Source organism: Echinops telfairi, unplaced genomic scaffold, assembly GCF_000313985.2.
Source record: "Echinops telfairi isolate 266 unplaced genomic scaffold, ASM31398v2 ScPeMD7_18;HRSCAF=68, whole genome shotgun sequence".
Classification (NCBI taxonomy): Eukaryota; Metazoa; Chordata; class Mammalia; order Afrosoricida; family Tenrecidae; genus Echinops; species Echinops telfairi.
Window position 1 is genome coordinate 38,166,636 of NW_022103915.1, and position 17,374 is coordinate 38,184,009.

The window sequence follows — 17,374 nt, forward strand, 5'->3', positions numbered from 1 at the left end:
GTGTGTGGAGAGTGGAAGGGTCCCTACGTGTGGTGTGAGCAGCGAAGGAAGACATGCTGCCCTCACTGCCTGAACACAGCCCGTTTCCCCCGCAGTGAAAACATACAGCCTCGTGTCACTGGGTCCATTTCTGTTCCATTGACTGCCACTCTCCTCCCCAACCCAAACACTCAGAATCCTACTACGTCACAGAGCCTGAGAGGGGCAGGAACCATACAAGGAAGGCACATGACATCATTATGCCCATCAGTGGTAACAGACTTGCCGAGCCTGTCCTGTTCCCATGAAGCAGACACCTGGCACTGACATAGTCACAGCAAGTGTTTCAGCTTATTCCCACAGCACTTACCACCCCATGGCACTAATCCCAGACCACGATATAAAGTAGGCCTTTCTTAAATCCCTCTTAAGGGCTATTTGCTTACAGAGGTATCATAAGTCTCAACTCCCTTAAACTCTGGGTGGATTTACAAGCATAGGCACACAGAGGGGCCAGGGAGGTGATGTGTGCAGCATGACTGCCAGCGGATCTCAGCAGATAGTTGTCCGCTGGTACAGATGTGTCCATACGTGGAAGTAGGCTCCGCTGGAACTGCTGCTGAGAAGTGCCCCGCTGCCCTTCCTACACACTGAGCTGAGACGCTTTTTCTGGAATGTGGGCTAGCCACTTGAGGGAAGCCAGGGAGTGGAGATCTGGTTTCCAGCAGCCTTTCTCTGCCTGTACAGAGAGGTTTTTGTGTAGCGCATCTATGTCTTTGTGCCTTTGGGGAGCCCTTGGGCTCTGCATAGAACGGGTTGTTGAACAGGTACCCACTAGCTGGGCTCTCCCCACAACCAATGCCACTAAGCTGGCAGGGGGTTCAAGAGGTGTCATCAGCCAGTGGGGAGACTGATCACCTTGACAGTCCCCTGGAGGCAATGTTCTACGTCCCTGCCAGAAGGATCATCCGTGAAGAGGGAGAAGCCAGAGTGGGAGCACTTTCTCATGCCCGTCTCCTGGTTCAGCCGCTGGAGGAACTCATCAACGGTGGAGGAGCCATCGAAGCCAACCACCTGAGGAGAGAGGGGCCGGTCATCCCAGAGTGAACTTCCTGGGACGAGCTCAGCAGGGCTAGCCAAGCAGTTTTGGACGGGAGGTGGGAAGGGCAGACCGAACAGAGCAAGGGGGAATGCAAGAAACACAAGGCAGTTGGTTTCCCTGTTCATAAGCAGAGTGCTTAAGGACCGGGAGTCTGTCCTTTGTAAAGGGAGGGGAACTGGCACAAACAATGTGCCTCCTTTCCCATCAAGCTTGTCATTATCTCAGCTCCTCTGTAAAAACATCGGTTCCAGAGTACCAAATAGTAAAGTGATCAAAGCTCTTTCTCCTTCTGTACACAAGGACATTCACCCCCACTTGCTATTCCATTTGCTGGCTTGCCCAGTAAGACCACCAAGCAGAAGAAGGTGTAGCACTCACTTAGACCAAAGGTATTCTCCTATGGAGCAGGGTTATGGAGACTCAGGACAGGGAGCATGCTCAGCCTCTCATTACCTGGTACGTCCCATTGGTAAAGTGTACGGGGATGCTGAAGGGCAAGGAGTGGTGGAAGGGGTTACGCAGCAGGATGGAGACTACTTCCATGCGAGAGGGTCTGGCTTCCCGCTCCCCAGTCTTCAGGGTCCGCTCTACTGCCCGCTGGCAGTAAGTGGCATATTGGCCAGTTTCATTTCTAAAAACACAGGAGGAGGAGGAAGAGGATGTTAGGGACTCCATTTAGCCTTGCCACCTTGGCAGCCTGCCCCAGACCTGTTGTTTGGTGCCATCAAGTCGGTTTCAACTCGTAGCAACTCGATGCACAACAGAATGAAACACTGCCCAGCCCTGTGCCCTCCTCAAATCTGTAGGCTGGGTCAGGCGGTGTAAAAGCCTGGAAGACTCAGAGCGTTAATTTAGTATGTCATTCAGGGCCTACTTGGGGCAGGTTGCTGATGTGGGTGTTTTCTTCTGGAAACCTGAAGCGTACAGCAACAGAGAATGAACACTGGAGGGCAATATGGCCTTATGTGGGCACAAATCTATCCAAGCTCATTAAGGGACCAGGCTGTGTTTCATTCTATTCAATATAATATGGTTGCCTTGAATTTGAGCCAACTCAACAGCAACTAACAGGAACATGACTTCATATGGGAACACCCACAAAACCCAGGGGTACGTGGACTTGTGTGCCCAGAAGCTCACATGCTCAGACCTCAGGGTACTACCCAGCATATCTCAAAGGCGGGGGGCGATATGAAGCTTCTCCCAGTCGCCTCTAGGTTCCCCTAATCTCTTCACCAGGTCCTACACTGAAGTGTTAAAATGGTGAAAGAAATGCTCACTCACCTGGGGTCTGCATGGCGCTGGAGCTGCTGCTTGACGTACCAGAGGAAGTGATGCTGAGGCAGGAAGAGGGGGGCACACAGAGCCAGGAGCTGCCAGCACTGCAAGGAGAAATAGGCTCTGTGGGCTGAGGCTGGGTCTGCAGTGCTCTCTGCCCTCACAGTCCTGTGCTGCAGGGCCTTCGGCACTCCTTCCCCAAGTTCAAGCCCCCAACCCTGGATGGGTACCTGAACTGGCCAACTTGGCTGGCCTTTGCCCAGAATAACAACCACCACACAATCAATCTGCATAGAGATCTCGAGGGGGGGGTGCCTGTGCTCAGGGAGCCTTGAGAACCACAGCTGACCCCTGGCTGGCTCCAAATCTGGGAAATAAAGGCTCCACGGATGCTCGCCCAGTCCTTCCTGCCACTTGCCCATCTCCTGTGTTGCCCACGTCAGTGGCGGTCAGCTGCCCCGTGCCTGGAGAGGCGTACCTGCATGAGGGAGTACTTCTGAGGTGGCCGACAGCAAGTTTGCTTCATGAGTTGGCAGTAGATCTCGCTCTGCAGCTCAGGGTGAACCAGGCACACCTGTAGCGCCGTCTGGGCCAAGGACACGTGGTAGTCCACTGAGGCAGCTTCCACAGGCACGTTGATGAAGAGCTGGCAGGACTGTGAGGGAAAGGGCAGTGGGCACAGAGATCGCAGCGCCCCAGATGCTCGCCCTCTCTGTGACAGTGGAATGGCATCTCTGACGGCAAAGGGAGACTTGAACAGGCTGGCCCATTCCCCAGGGATCCCAGGAAGACTCAAGTTCATGGACAGCCCCTCCTAGAGAGGAAGCCTTTTCACTGTGAGCAGCTATGCTTGCTGAAAGGGAGCACTTTGGGATAGAGCACAAGCCACACGTGTTCACAAAATAAAGGAGAAGAAACTCCAGACAGGCACGAATAATATTCTAAGTAGGTGCAGAAATCGTGTCATGCCAGCCTTCCTGCTGTCAACTACAGGAGGAGGGTGATTCCCAGGAGGGGTTCTCTGGAGCTTTCCAGGGGACTGTCCCTAAGCAAGCTCCCTCCCCGCGAGCTCTTCCTGCCAAAAAGCAAGCAGTGGGCTCCTGGGGATGTTCCCGTCCTCTTCAGAGCCCTCTGTAGACTACCCCCTCACTGCCGGGGTTTCTTTCGCTTGAGCATGACCATGGTAACGTGGGTGGCACCGGCAGCGCCTGGGCACCGGATATGAGCGCCACAAGCCGGAGGGCCGACTTTACCTTGAAGAGCTTGAGGGCCTCTGTCTGCAGGGCCTCCGAGGGCAGGGTGGTGAGCGAGGTGTACAGGCCATCTTTGCTGTAGCAGAGCATAGGGTGCCTCCAGAGCGGGGAGTCTGCCGGAAGCATAGTGCCAGAGAGCTGCGGCAGCTAGCGCTGATGCGGGCCCACCTCCCACTCCCACACTCTTCACGGGACACACCGGATGTGCTGGGGCTAGCAGCCATAATGTGTGTTGGGCAGTGGTGGGCTGCAGCGACGGTACACGCAGGCATGACTGCACAGGAATGTGGCTGCCGCTTTACTCATGGAGCTGAGACACGTGTGTGTGTGCAAGGCCGGGGGCAGCTGTGTGCAGTGTGTGTGTGCAGGGTCAGCCCCCCCTCGGCAGTTTCTTTTCTGGCTGGCGTAGTGCAAGTGTCAGCCTGAAATGAACCTCCGAGCAACAAAAGGAGCCTTTAGCTCCTTGGGGCTCTGTGTCACGTCTCAGTGCAAAACAGAGACCTCAAGATGCCCTAGGCTGAGGGTTAACTGACCCCTGTTTAGGTTTTACCTGTTGATTAACAAACTCTTAACTATAGATTAACCAGTTACTTTCATTGCTCACATCTCTGCCCTGCCATCAAAGCAGCAGGTTGAACACTGGAAAACATTTACCCGGGGTCCCTGCAAAGTCAAGGAGTGGTCACCTCTGTATCTTGACCAAAGTTAGAGGGGTCCCAGAGGGTAGGATGAGAACTACTTCTGTACAGATTTTAAACACAGCTTTAAACACAGGGCCAGTAGTTCACTACACTGCTGCTAACCCAAAGTTCAGTGGTTCAAATCGCCATCAGCTCCACAGGAGAAAAGACCTGGCAGTCTGTCCCCATAAAGGTTACAGCCTGGGACACCCATGGGTCAGCGCTGCTCCGTTCTGTAGGGCACTCTGGGTCGGAATCAACTCAATGCACACAACCTCCTGTGGTCATTGTGAACCATATTTGATGAGCTGATAAATATTTGAGAAAAAATTTAGTAGTTGATGATAAACCAACCAGCTTCAGGGAATAATAGTGTTTTGTCTGGTTTCTTATCATAACCACCAGCCACCATCCTCCAACCCAAGCAGTGATGGCCACCCTTGCTTTACCTGGATCTCCCTCACCATCCATCAGTTTCCGAATGAGCTGCTCATAGGCAGTGCCCACCTTGGCACTGGTGCCACCTGCAGCCACAGTGAGGTGGTAAAGCCACGTGTCCTAGAAGGGGATAGGAAGCATTCTGATGGGGAGTGGGTGGAAGGAATAGAGGCGAAAGCTGTGCTGAAGAGGTTCTTTGCAGGGGCCAAGTCCATGGTGGGGTTTAGCTCTTCAGCTGGTAGAAGTCAAGGCCAGTAGCTTTTAAGCAGAAAGCCTTGGGACCAGGTAGACGAGCTGTGGTCCTATGGTGATCATTGGGAGTGAATTCAATCTAAGGTACTCGCTTTCAGGGAATACTCACTGACAAAGTACGCGCGCGAGGGAAATAAACGGAAATGTTGGAAGACTCGGGTGTGAGAGAAGACCAATTGGAATTACAGGTTCAAGCTTCACCAAGGAGGCCCAGCCCCTTACATACCTTTTCATGCTTGGTGCCAATGAGGAGGTAGGTGGGGCTGTGCTCTGGGGGGTGAATCACCAAGGTGCAGTGGGAAGAAAGCCACCGCCCAGTGCCTCCGGCCTCATAGTCCTCGTCTGAGTCACAGGATCGATCCACTTCCTCTATGCGCGCATCCCGCACGGGCAGACGGCCCAGGGGTCGCTGCGGACAAGAGTCTTCCATGAGTGGGAGAGTGGTGGGGGCCCAGGGAGGCTCCCCTCTGAACCTTTAGGTTCTGTAGGGCTGGGAACCACGGGAGGGGCAGGCTGACAGGAGCATCCCAGCCAGCCCAGGAGCAGCACGAGGCTCGACTGGGGGCACACCTGGACCGTGCATGCAGACTTCACTAGTGGTGCACTCTGGGGAGCTCCAGCCAGCTGGCTTCTGTGTTTGGGGGGTTAGGCGGAGGTGAGTGGACAGCTGGGGACCTCCATCAAGGACAGGGACCACAGCAATGTGAGTTGAAGGAAGCGCGAGAGAAGATGCTGTTGAAAGGCCCACCCCACACCCTGGGAAGTACCTTGTCCTCGTGGCTCCGATAGTAGTAGAAGGTTCTTCCAATGAGCGCACACCAGACCAACTTGGAGTGGCCATGCTTTACCTGTGAGAGTGACAAGACCCAGCATTATTAGAGCTAGAAACTTGGGGACTGAGTCCACTGCTGGCCAATGGAGCTACAGGGGCAGATTTTAAAATCTAGTGTCAAACTCGGGTCTTTGGTGGAGGCCACTCAGATGCCTCACGATGGGGACCTCCCTTTTCACAGAGAGGGTGCTATGCTACATGCCATGCGTGAGACCCACCATCCTTACAGTACCCTGTGGTCTGCCACTGAAAGACTGATCTGTCAACAACCGCCTCTCCTCCCCTGGAGGAAAGAGGAGCAATGAAAATTGAAAGACATTGTGGGAAAAATTAGTGCAGTGGACTAATAAACCATTGCAAACTCAATCTCTACAGCCCTGAGGGCAGGAGAGCTAGAACGTGTCCAATTACTACTATCCATGGCTCGGAAGAAGATCACATTAGGAGGTCTGGAGCAGAGTGGCAGAAAAATGGTACGGGGCTCAAAATTCTAAAAGAGCCCAGACTTGCTAATCAGAGAGTGCCCGGTGGGACCCCAAGGACTATGGTCCGTCGTCACTCTTCAGGTCTAGAACTGAACTTGCCCATGATGAAAAGTCAACCATTTAGGATCAAAAGGGCAACATTTCCCTACGGACAAAGTTTCAGAGTGGTTAGGGAAGGAGGAGGAAGAGGGACGGGAAAGCCTGGGAGGAAGCGGGGGAGTGACGGTCCACAGAAGCACCTGCGCTGGAGGAGCTGAAACAAAATGTGTGTGAACTGCTGAATATTGAGCTGAAGGTCTGCTCTGGCAAGCTTCACCTGATTCACAGTACAGAGTCAAAACCAACCCTCAACAGGCCAATTGGATTTCCTCTCCCAGGAATATGACTGACAAAGTGTAGTTCCCAGGAACTGTTTAGAAGGCCCGAGGGAGGTGAGGCCATGCATGCATGACAAGCTGAAGCCCTTGGGCAACGCAAATCACGAGGGAACAGAAACTGCTCACAGGCGCAGCACGCACTCAGTGTGGAGAAGCAGAGCCAGGGCGAGCCTGGGAGCACTGCCCTTGCTCTCAGAAGCAGCTTTGGTTGCTGAGGCTTTTCAGGTATAGTTAACGTGTTAGGGTCCCTTCTTGTTCACTCCCCTTCTTTGGTGGTAGCAATGCTTCTTTGCTCCTGGCAACCAGAAGACTCCTAACTCAAATGCCTTTAGGGTCTTGGCCCTGGATATACCATGGCATACCCCTGGGGCTCTGAATGGCCACAACTAGGTGGCCTCTACGTCTTTGCTTCCCCAAACTCCGACTGAGAGGAGTCCTGACGGCACAGTGGCTCAGCCCTGGACTGCTAACCAAAGATCCCTGGTCGTAACCCATAGCGACTCCCTGGGGGAAAGCTGTGGCAGTCAGCTTCTGTAAAGGTGGCAGCCTCAGACACTCCGTGGGGCAGTTCTACTCTGTCCTGTAGGGTTACGAGGAGTTGAAATAGACTCTATGGCAATGGGTTTGACTTCTTCCTTTTCTGTATCCATGCTGAGGCTTGGGGTGGGGTGGGGGTGGGGAAACAAGGGGGGGGATCCCTAATGACCTCAAAATGTGCCTTCTTTCCTTCCTGTCTTGGGTATAGCTATTCTAATATGCTGTTTCCCTGATTCCAAAGACTCTCTCCTCATCCTCTTGTGTGGTCTGAGGACCAACTGTTGGTTCCCGTGAGGTAGTTCCTGGAGAATGGCATGGTATACAGGGAGGGGACTCAGCACCACTTGACACTTCCATTGGCTCCCTGACCCTCAGGAGGCCCATTCCTCCCCACCAGCCCTACATGCCTTGGTCAGCCAGCCCTTCACAGTAGGCTTGGTGCTACCCTGAGCCAGGGCGGGAGGCCCAATGGCCTGGACTTTGAGCAGGCTCTGCAGGACTCGGATCCACTCCTCCAGCAGGCTGGGTGAATCGGCCGTCAGGTAGTAGGTTTTCTTCTCAGAGATGAGCTGTGGGAGATGAGGAGTTAGAGTCAGGGACAGGGAGATAGGAGAATGGGACAAGGTCCTGGGTCTAAGATGGTACCAATCTCTGAGTCTGTTGGGCCTTCCTACCCAGGAGCCCTCTCCCTTCTTTTCTTCTCCTCCCTTGAGGTCTCACATTGTGCCTCCTCCTCGTTCTAATACTCACAAACTAGGATCACAGCCCAAGGTCTTTCCTCCATGCTCAGGTTACCCTGTCTGTCTCCATCACCACCATATACAAACCAGCACCCCTTCTGTCTACAATACAAACCTCTAGGAGCATGCTCACCTGGAATGTCTGTGCACCCTCTCCTCGAATAATTTGGCAACGGGAGTTCAGCTCCACTTGACCTTGAGGTTTCCGGATGACATCATTCTGTATAAAGAAAGGAGTGGGAGGAAAGAGGCTGGAGTGGAGAAACATCCCATAGCAGCACTTAGCCCCATATCTTTACTCCAGGTCACAGGATAAAGAGAGTGTTTTCCTGGGCTAGGCATGATGGGTAACCTGCTCTGGATCCTGGTCCTACCTGAATGGAGGAGCAATGACTAAGTATGGGGTCCTTCTGATTCAGGTCTCAAGAAGGACAGGTTGAGGACAGATGACTGAGCTGTAAAGCCCTTAAATTCTTTTCCCGCATCCTTATGCCAAGAATGGAAAATAAGTGGCATGTGTGTCACATGACCCTTCCCAGTGTCCTTTGTTGACATACAGCAGTCTTTCTCCCTGAGTGGCACACCCCAGAATCCGTAACATGGTTTTCCAGGAGCTGGAAAGCCGATCATCAACTGGAGTCATGGAACAGACGATATAGCTTTTTGTCTTCTTGAAAACATTAACACCAACAACAAAAAAATTTTTTTTAAATAATAAAAAAGAAAACAACACCATCTCTCAGGGAAGTTCAGTCTTACTAATTCCCAGTATTCAAGGCTCCCTAATTCCATTTGGGGAGGAAGGAGGCGGGGGAGGCTATGGGTTAACAATCCAGATCCGGGGGCATCCTGGAAAAAACTCCCTCACAGGACAAAGCCTAAGAAGCAACCGGCTTCTGAAGGAAGTAGCAATCACCAAGCCAGGTGACCTGGGAAGTGTCTTTGGCCTAAACTGTGTCTGGCCTGAGCTGTGTTAATTTCCTCAGGGTCTTATTTCATCAAGAGACCCAGGCTCTGGTTGCTTAATGTCTCAGGTGCACAGCCAGGCAGTTTCTCCCCACCTGCCAGACCTTTGCCTTTCTGGTCTCAGGCCACCTGCCCCGCCCCCAGCTGCTGCCGCCTCACACAGTCCGGGGTCTTTTTAACGACCCTTGCGGTGGAGAAGGCTCTCACCGGAGACTTGTAGTACATAATCTGCCCCTGTCTCAGGACAAACCAGCGTCTCTTCCATGTCTTCACCCGGCTCCCCATTTTCAGCAGGTAGCCCGACTTCTCCAGCGACTCCTGCAGGGGTGAAAGGGGGTGGGGAGCAAAAGGGGGACAGCAAAGGGAAATGTAGACCACATACGATGTCTACTTGTGCTCCTGCTTTGTCGTTAATTACAAAACAAAGTACTGAGCACCCAAAATGGATTTTTTCAGGGCACCATGCTTGTTCAGAGGAGCCCTGGTGACACAGTGGTTATGCATCAGACTGCTAACCTCAAGGTTGGTCGTTTGAAACCATCAGCTGGTGCAAGGGAGAACATGAGGCTTTCTACTCCTGTGGAGTGACAGTCTTAGAAATCCACACGAGGCAGTTCTACCCTGCCCTATAGGATTGCTGTGAGTCAGAATCGGCTCTATGGCAGTGAGTTTGGTTGGCTGGTTGGTTGTTTTGGGTGTGCTCACTAAGAGCTCAGAGGCAGCTAAAGCAACGGCACCTGCCGGCCGTGAGTGGAAGGACTCCTGTGCGGACCAGGAGGATGGCGGCTCACTATGAAAAGGGGGCAGATGAGGGGCTGTAGGAGGGATAGGCAGGCCAGGAAGGACCAGGAACGGGCTAGACCTGAGCGAGCCTTTGTAGGAGCTGCTAGTCTCAGGGAAGCCGACAGGAGAAGGTTCTTCCAGGAAGCACAGGGGAAGAGAAAGAGGCATTCCTGGGTCAGTGTGTGGATAAAAAGCAATGCGTGTAAAGCCTCAGCAGCCTTTCTGGCTGGGTTCTCTCCTCTCTTCCTCCCGGGGTCTGCACCTCCATAACTGCACGACCTCCCATCAGGGGCAGCCCTGTGGGCCTCACACGTCTGCATCCTGCGGTTCAAAACACACACACACACACACACACACACACACACACACACACACACACACACACACACACACACACACACACACACCCGCATCCCTGCCCACAGTGCTCCCAGCTGGCTCACCAGGCCTAGGCCCAGCCCGTCGGTGGAGTAGGAGGAGGTGCGCTGCAGTTTGTGTTCAGGCTCCGAGTAGTCACTGTCCAGTGAGCAGGCATCCGGGGGGATGGCATAGTCACCCTCAGAGCTCAGTGAAGACATGGAGACGCCTAGTGGGTGAGAGGAGTCAAGGCCGGGGTCCCACACCTCCCCAAGTGGTACAGCCCCAGAGCCCGGATGTGTGGGGGGCCAAGGGAGGAGTCATGGGGGTCTGGACCCAGGACAAGCAGGGACGGCAGTGTATGAATGCCTGCGGAGGAAGTGAGGTGTCCCCTGCTGTCCCACACGTCTCTCACTCTCAGTCCTGTACCTCTCTTGATGGCCCGGGGACTGCCCAGTCCGCCGGTCTTCCTGGATTCTGAGCAGGGGACGGAGTTTCGGAAACTCGCCTGAGAGCTGCAGTCATCGTCTGACCCAGAGGACTCGTCCACAAAGGGCATGGTGCTGATCTGAGTGGCTCTCTGCAACACAGACCCCTTCTGGCCTGACAATGTGTCCTTGGGCCTTCCTCCCCTCCCCACTGTCTTCTGTGCTCCCCCTAGGAGCTGCCCATCCAGGCTGCAGTGACTCCTGGTCCCCGCCACTAGGGGGCCAGAAAGGCACGCCATAGGCCAACTGCAGGCAGGCGTTTTTAAAATGTGTGGACACTGAGACACTGGGATGGATCATTTTGCTGACGAATAATGAGCCTCAGTGTGGATGGGTCTGAGGAAATGGGTACTCTGAGGTGAGAGAACGCCTTTGAAGAAGATCATTTGATATTCCAACCAAAATAGAACGAATGCATATGGTGGGACTGGATGGGCAACCTGAAGAATAGATAGTCCTGTGCCCAATTTCCCTGCTCTGTACATGCAGAATGGTTGAGATGGTGTGTTTGTTTTTATTCATTTTTAAGCCCCTTTTCTCAAACAATGAAAACGATGTCTTGGCCTTAAAGAGTTTCCGCAGCATCATTGCTCTTGCATTAAAAACCCAGAAACGCGTTGTTGGGAGATGAGAGCCGAGCATCAGTTCTCCATCCACCGAGCATTCTCCTCTGCGATCCCCTTGATGTGCCGCACTTGACCCACTCGCTCCCTGTGCTTCCTGTTTCTGCTCCTCCTCCTGGCCTAACCCTCTGAACTTTGTTCTTGTGTCAATGCTACCCTTTGATCTCACAAGTTGACTATTCTACTGCGGAAGCGAGTTCAGTTCCCGGTTTGAAGGTAAGGCCCAGAGTGCTGGGGGCCTCACCAGTCTCCATCCAACTAGTGAGCCTGGTCTCTCTGATGATTTTGAGCTTTGTACCAGGGAACAGTTGGTGTATGTTTTGCTGTGCATATTCTCAACAGCAAAAAACAAAATGATAACTTTTTTTAACCAACCCCATGCATGTAATTTATCCAGAAATTCCACCTCTAGTGGAATTTCCCTTCTAGAAATATGTACGAGTCTGTAGGGGCTTCCATTATCTTTTAATTTCATCTCTCCACCAATTTTTTTGAAGGCTCCTTATATACATGTATACAAATTTTAATTATATTTAATATTAACTTAAGGATTATATACCCATAATACACTAAAAATATTTGCACAATGATGTTCATCTTATTTACTTTTGAGAAAAATAGGGACACGACCTGAATGCCAATCAGTGGCAAATAGGTTAGGGCCCTCTGGTTTCTCTATAAGAGGGGGGCTGCACAGCAGTGGGAGGGAGAAGGCAGGGTTGTGTGGGGAAGTGTGGAAGGATGAGCTGACAGTTGAGTGAATGTGTACTGTCTAGTCCCTCTTGTGTAGTGTGTGTGAGAGACAGGGAAAGAGAGAGGGGTGAGAGAAGACACGAAAAGGAACTTGTATTTGTACATGCAGCAGATGGTTTTGTAGAAGAAATGCCAAACCACTAATGATAGTTGCCTCTGGAGATAGGAATTATGGAAAGGCAGTATGAAAATAAATTTCACTTTTGGCTCACTCTTCTCTGAAAAGTTTTAAGGTGCTCTGGTGATCCTGTTGGATTAACGTTGGACTGCTAACCGCAAGGTCGGTTTTTCAAACCCACTAGCTGCTCCAAGGGAGAAAGACGAGGCTGTCTGCTCCCATAAAGATTCATAGCTTCAGCATTTCTAGAGAGGGGTGCTATGAGCTTGCATCTACTCAATGACAGTGGGTTTTGAAAAGTTTGTATATTAGGTATTAGGTATAATTTCAAAAACTATATAATAACACAGAGAAAAACCATGTATGAAAATATGCGGTAGCACACTACGATATCTGGTTTTCGTATTTAAATATATAGAGGTATGTATGGGAATGTACCTGGGTCTGTTTGAACATGCTGTATATACTCGTGTATAAGCCGAGTTTTTCAGCACATTTTAACGCAGTTTTTAATGGTAAAATTAGGTGCCTCAGCCGATGTTCGGGTCGGCTCTACTTGAGTGTATATAGGTATATAAACTGTTCTGGCAGGAGTCCCACTGCCTTCAGAGACCTGGGCAGTGGGAAAGACAGAAACGGTGGGGATAACCTTTCACTTTTTACTTGTGCACATTCATACAAATTCTCAGAAACATATTTATAATAAAAATCTGATATAGATGAACAATAAAAATAGAAATATGTGTGAACACAAAAGGCCTAGTGCATGTAGAAGCTAGACCCCAGCCACTGCAGGCCACAATGAGGGGCCTCTCCTGCAGCCCCCCCCCCACCGGTCTTTGGACCTTACCCCTTTCAAGGCTGTGTAGACAGGCACCGTGATGTTCCTATAGACGAGGCCAGAGAAAGGTCCCAAGGATGCAAGGGCAGGAGGGCTTGAAGCTAGAGGAGGGAGGAGGGACAAGATGAACTCGGTGGCATAGCCTGGTAAAGCGGGGGAGGGACGAGGGCAGGGATGACTCCCCTAAGGCAGTGGTTCTCAACCTTCCCCTCATGCCGTGACCCTTTAATACAGTTCCTCCTGTGGTGGTGACCCCATATGTGGACGTATCTGCATGTGGGCCCACCCACCTGGAGACGGATAGAGGAGCGGTGTCTTGGTTCCTAAGACCATTGGAAATATGGTCTTAGGCGACCCCTGTGAAAGGATCATTTGACCCCCAAAGGGATTGTGACCCCCAGGTTGAGAACTGCTGCCCTAAGTTGGGACAGAGCTCTTGGGGGGGGGGGGCAGCTAAGGCTGTCCTCGGCTTCCCTTAGGGGACCATGGGCCCAGGGCATTAATGGTCCCACTACAACAGAAACTCTAAGCCTTGCTTTGTAATCATTTTAGCCTCCGTGAGACTTGCCCAGGGTCCCACTTTGCTGGGGTGAGTTGCAGATTATAGGAGAGTGGGGACACTGCTTCTGGGGTTCCTCACACTACAGAAAGGCGCCTAGGCAGCTGGGAGGCTGGGCTGGAGACCTGCATCCCTTTCCTGCCTCCCGGCTTCCTTTGAGGACACGGGCCTTTGCCTTGCAGGGCCGGGCAGTGAGCTCAACCTGCACAACTTCCTTACATCTCCAGGAGCCCCAGCTGTGTGGTTTCCCTGCTGCAGGAGGGACATGGGAACCAGAGGTGGTGCTCACAGGCATCCCCCTCCCCTTTCCTGCCCCACCCCGGGCATCTGCTCCCTCTGCCCCTCACTCAGACTCACCGTAGTTGGCAGTGTTACTTTTGGGAGCTGCCTCTGAGAGCTGCATGCCCAAAGTAGCCACAGCGTAGATGCGGCTCTCCTGGAATGAGAGGTCATGTGGGGTCAGGGACTCCGTCAGGGCCCAGGAGTGTGCCCACGCGTGACCCCCTGGGGCATGGAGGAAACGTGTGGGGCAGTAGACCCGGGTCCACATGCAGGCTTGGCCAGTTACTAGCTGAAGACTCCGGGGCCTGGTCACATCACCGTGAGCATCACTTTCCTCTGCTCCGGGAGGGGCCACTAGAGCACTATCTTTCTGGGCTGTTGTGAGATTGACCCCCTGGGACAGCACCAGTGGCCCCACAGACATTCGTTCCCTCTCCTGCCTCCCCGCTTCCTTTGCATTCTCGGCAGAGGAGAGGGTCAAAAGCCCGAGTCTCTGAATCTTACTCCTTCTCTGTCAGTAACAAGAAAGGCGAGGGCATGCTCAGTGTAAGCCAGCTACTGAGGAGCCAGGACCCTGGCCTTCCCAGCACGGTAATGTCGTATCCTGGGCACGCCTCACGGCCAGCCCACCTATCCAGTCGGAAGTTTCACTTTGACCAGAGCACACTCCAGAACCTCCACACAAAAGCTACTTTTCTAAGAAAGCATGGCCATTCTCCACTCCCCCTCATCCCCTAATTACCCTAAGATCTGACTCAGACCACAGACTCGGGGAGCCTCGAATGCAGTGGTTCCCAACCTTCCTAATGCCACGATCCTTTCATACAGTTCCTCATGTGGTGGTGACCCCCCCCAACCATTGAATTATTTTCGTTGCTACTTCAACACTGTCATTTTGCTACTGTGATGAATCGGGCGACCCCCGTAAAAGGGTGTTGGACCCCCAAAGGGTCATAACCCACAGGTTGAGAACCGCTGCTCTAATGACTTCCCCTGCTCACACCCAACCAACCCACAGGCCCCGCCTCTGTTTTTCCGTATCTCGCCCCACTGACGGTAAAGGGCAAACTGAGGCCCACTCGGGCAACTGCAGGGAGTCACCAGGGCTGCTGGGAGCTCTGGTGGCTGGCTTCTCCATGTAGGATGGGCTCTGCGAGGAAGCAGTGAGTGTACTGGGGTTCCAGAAGGGGCAGCAAGGGAAAGCTGAAAGGAGAGGTGAGGACACAAGAGACGAGGGCGGGAGGCAGGGATCCAAAGAGGGGTCATCAGGCTGGGCCTCTGAAGGACAGGCAGACTGTGACCCTGCTGTGAGGTTAGCATAAGGAGGCGCAGTCCTGCTAGGAGCCATCAGGGAGTACAAACCAGGGCAGGCCTGTAACCCCAGGAGCAGCCAAACCTGGAGCTGCTGGAGAGAAGAGGTCATAGAATGCTAACTTACAAGGTCACTCTGAGACTCGGTGGTTACAGGATCTGCAGACTATAATGTGCACATGACTGGAGCAGACTCCCTCGGCTTGAGAACTGTCCTCTAAATTCTCAGTCTTTTGGTTCCCCCTGCCTGTCCCCCACCCCTGCCCGTGGTTTCTGTGCCCGTGGGCCACTGTGGGTTTCTAAGCTCATCTAGAACAGGGCACCTTGCCCAGGAACCTCGGCCAGAGCTGGCACTGTACCTTGTTTTTTGAGGAGCCAGCTGTAAAGAGGATTGCAAACACTAGACAAATGCTCCTTCAAGTGGTTTATCTCCTTCCGGGCCCCCTGGGGCCTTGCTGAGAGCATCCAGGGCCTGAGAGAAGGCCCAAAGCCCATCAATGGCTCACTCCCCGGGGATTAGCTGCTTAGGTGCAAAACCTTGTCACCCAGGGCATTTTATATAGTTCCTCTTAGTGATTCTCCTTCTCTCACTCTCTTACAGGCACACACCCACACCCACAGAAACACGTCTACACATGTCCAGGCAGGACGTGAGCACCGCTGTTAGCCACCATGGCTCCAAGCTGACTCGGACTCAGGGTGCCCCTTGTGCTTCGGAGTACAATTGTGGTCCCTAGGACTTTCAAAGGCTGACTCTGTGGAAGCAGATCACCCGGCCTTGCTTCTGAGGTGCCTCGGGATAGGCTTGAACCTCCAACCTACTGGTAAGCAGCTGGGTGTGCTAACTGTTTTTCTGCTGTGGGGGGTGAGATGGCTGGGTAGTGCCCAACTGCTCAAGCAAGTACTGAACCAGGCACTACCCTAAGTATATGGAATATGAGCACATTCAGTAGATGCTATTATCTTAACCCTTTCTACAGATGGGGAAATCGAGGCCCCGAGGGTAAGGAACATGCCCAATTCAACCCTAGTTGCTTGGTTCCGGGACCAGTGTTCTTAACCACCAGACCGTGTCCCTTGGGGTGTGGCACGTGGCAAGTGCTCAGGAGGCCAGTCCCCCTGTTTGTCCTCTCGAACCCGGCTCTGCCTCTGCCTAGGTGTGCTTCTGAGCCAGTACCCAGAGCCAAGTGAAGAGTGGCAGCTCCCTGGGAAGCTCAGCACATGGGTGGGCTCCGTGTGCAGCCCCAAGGGACCACTTACCCACGATGGGAACCGATGCAGGGGTGGAGTGGGCGGTTTGTTCCCTAACTCTGCCTCCTCCGGGTCAGGTCCAGGGATCTTCAGGCTCTCAAGTCCCTCTTTCTTGCTTGCTGGGGGTGGCTCCTCCATCTCCATCTTCTCTGGTTCCCCCCAGAGCTCAGTTTCGGTTTTCACCTTGGGGAGGCTGGTTGGGTGGAGGGCTGAGAGGGCCCCGCTCTCAATACTCACCACATGGTCAAAGTGCCCAGGGCCCACCTGGGGCTGACTGTGGTGTCGCTTGGCCAGCTGGATGCTGTCCCGGAGGATGCTGGGGGCCCGTGCTTTTGGAAGGGTCAGGCTGCTGCCAGGGCCACCTTCCCTAGTAGAGCTCTTTGTCTCAGGGAGCATCCTTCCCTGAGCACTAAGTAGGCCTTCATCCCAGGAAGCAGAACCACATCTGGGGATGTGAGGCTTCCCTGAGACCTGGCCGGGAGAGTCTTCTCTTCTCAGATGTATCTGAGGAGTCTTGGCCTCTGCTCTTTCCCCAGACTGAGCCAAGTTGGACTCAGAGTCCTCCAAGGGGTTTCCAGCTTTGGGAACAGAGGTCTTGTTCGCCAGGGCACCTGGAGAAGGTGCAGGCACAGCCACCTTCAGGGAACTCTCAGTTTGGGGATGACTGTCTTGACCCGTTAGCTGGCTTCCAGGCCCTGAAGTAACAGCATTCTGCTCTGGGGCTTCCTGGGGACCCACCGGCAACTTGCCCACAGGTGCCACCTGAAGAGCTATGGTTGAGGCAAAAGTAGGCACATGAGGAAAAGTCCAGGGGGTCCCTCGATTCAGCCATATGCCCCATTATACACACCTAGACCCCAAAACACATACCTGCATACCCCGAAATACAAACATGCTCACATGCCTGCCTACCTTCCAGGGCATCTTGAAGGATCCCCACCTGTTCTACCAGGTGCTCATTACAGCCTTTCAGGTGCTGATTCTCTGTCTCAAGCTGGACAAAAAGAAAGATGATGATTTAGAGCAAGCACCCAGCCTATAGGTTCAGAGACACACACACACACACACACACACACACACACACACACA

General features: G+C 53.1%; 1 protein-coding gene across 1 annotated transcript in view; it reads right to left on the reverse strand.

Annotated features, from left to right (window-relative positions):
* The window catches only part of PLEKHH1 (pleckstrin homology, MyTH4 and FERM domain containing H1), a 57,161-nt gene that overhangs the window by 9,278 nt on the left and 30,509 nt on the right, over positions 1-17,374 (reverse strand). The window contains exons 5-21 of the mRNA XM_004698664.2: positions 17,198-17,279; positions 16,295-17,055; positions 13,799-13,877; positions 12,892-12,983; positions 10,489-10,639; positions 10,146-10,288; positions 9,127-9,237; positions 8,087-8,173; positions 7,621-7,782; positions 5,750-5,830; positions 5,209-5,391; positions 4,742-4,850; positions 3,613-3,725; positions 2,838-3,014; positions 2,366-2,463; positions 1,535-1,712; positions 898-1,053 (exon numbers count right to left, since the gene is read on the reverse strand). Coding sequence (XP_004698721.1) covers positions 898-1,053; positions 1,535-1,712; positions 2,366-2,463; positions 2,838-3,014; positions 3,613-3,725; positions 4,742-4,850; positions 5,209-5,391; positions 5,750-5,830; positions 7,621-7,782; positions 8,087-8,173; positions 9,127-9,237; positions 10,146-10,288; positions 10,489-10,639; positions 12,892-12,983; positions 13,799-13,877; positions 16,295-17,055; positions 17,198-17,279 — 2,763 coding nt within the window. The remainder of the gene's footprint in view (positions 1-897; positions 1,054-1,534; positions 1,713-2,365; positions 2,464-2,837; positions 3,015-3,612; positions 3,726-4,741; positions 4,851-5,208; positions 5,392-5,749; positions 5,831-7,620; positions 7,783-8,086; positions 8,174-9,126; positions 9,238-10,145; positions 10,289-10,488; positions 10,640-12,891; positions 12,984-13,798; positions 13,878-16,294; positions 17,056-17,197; positions 17,280-17,374) is intronic.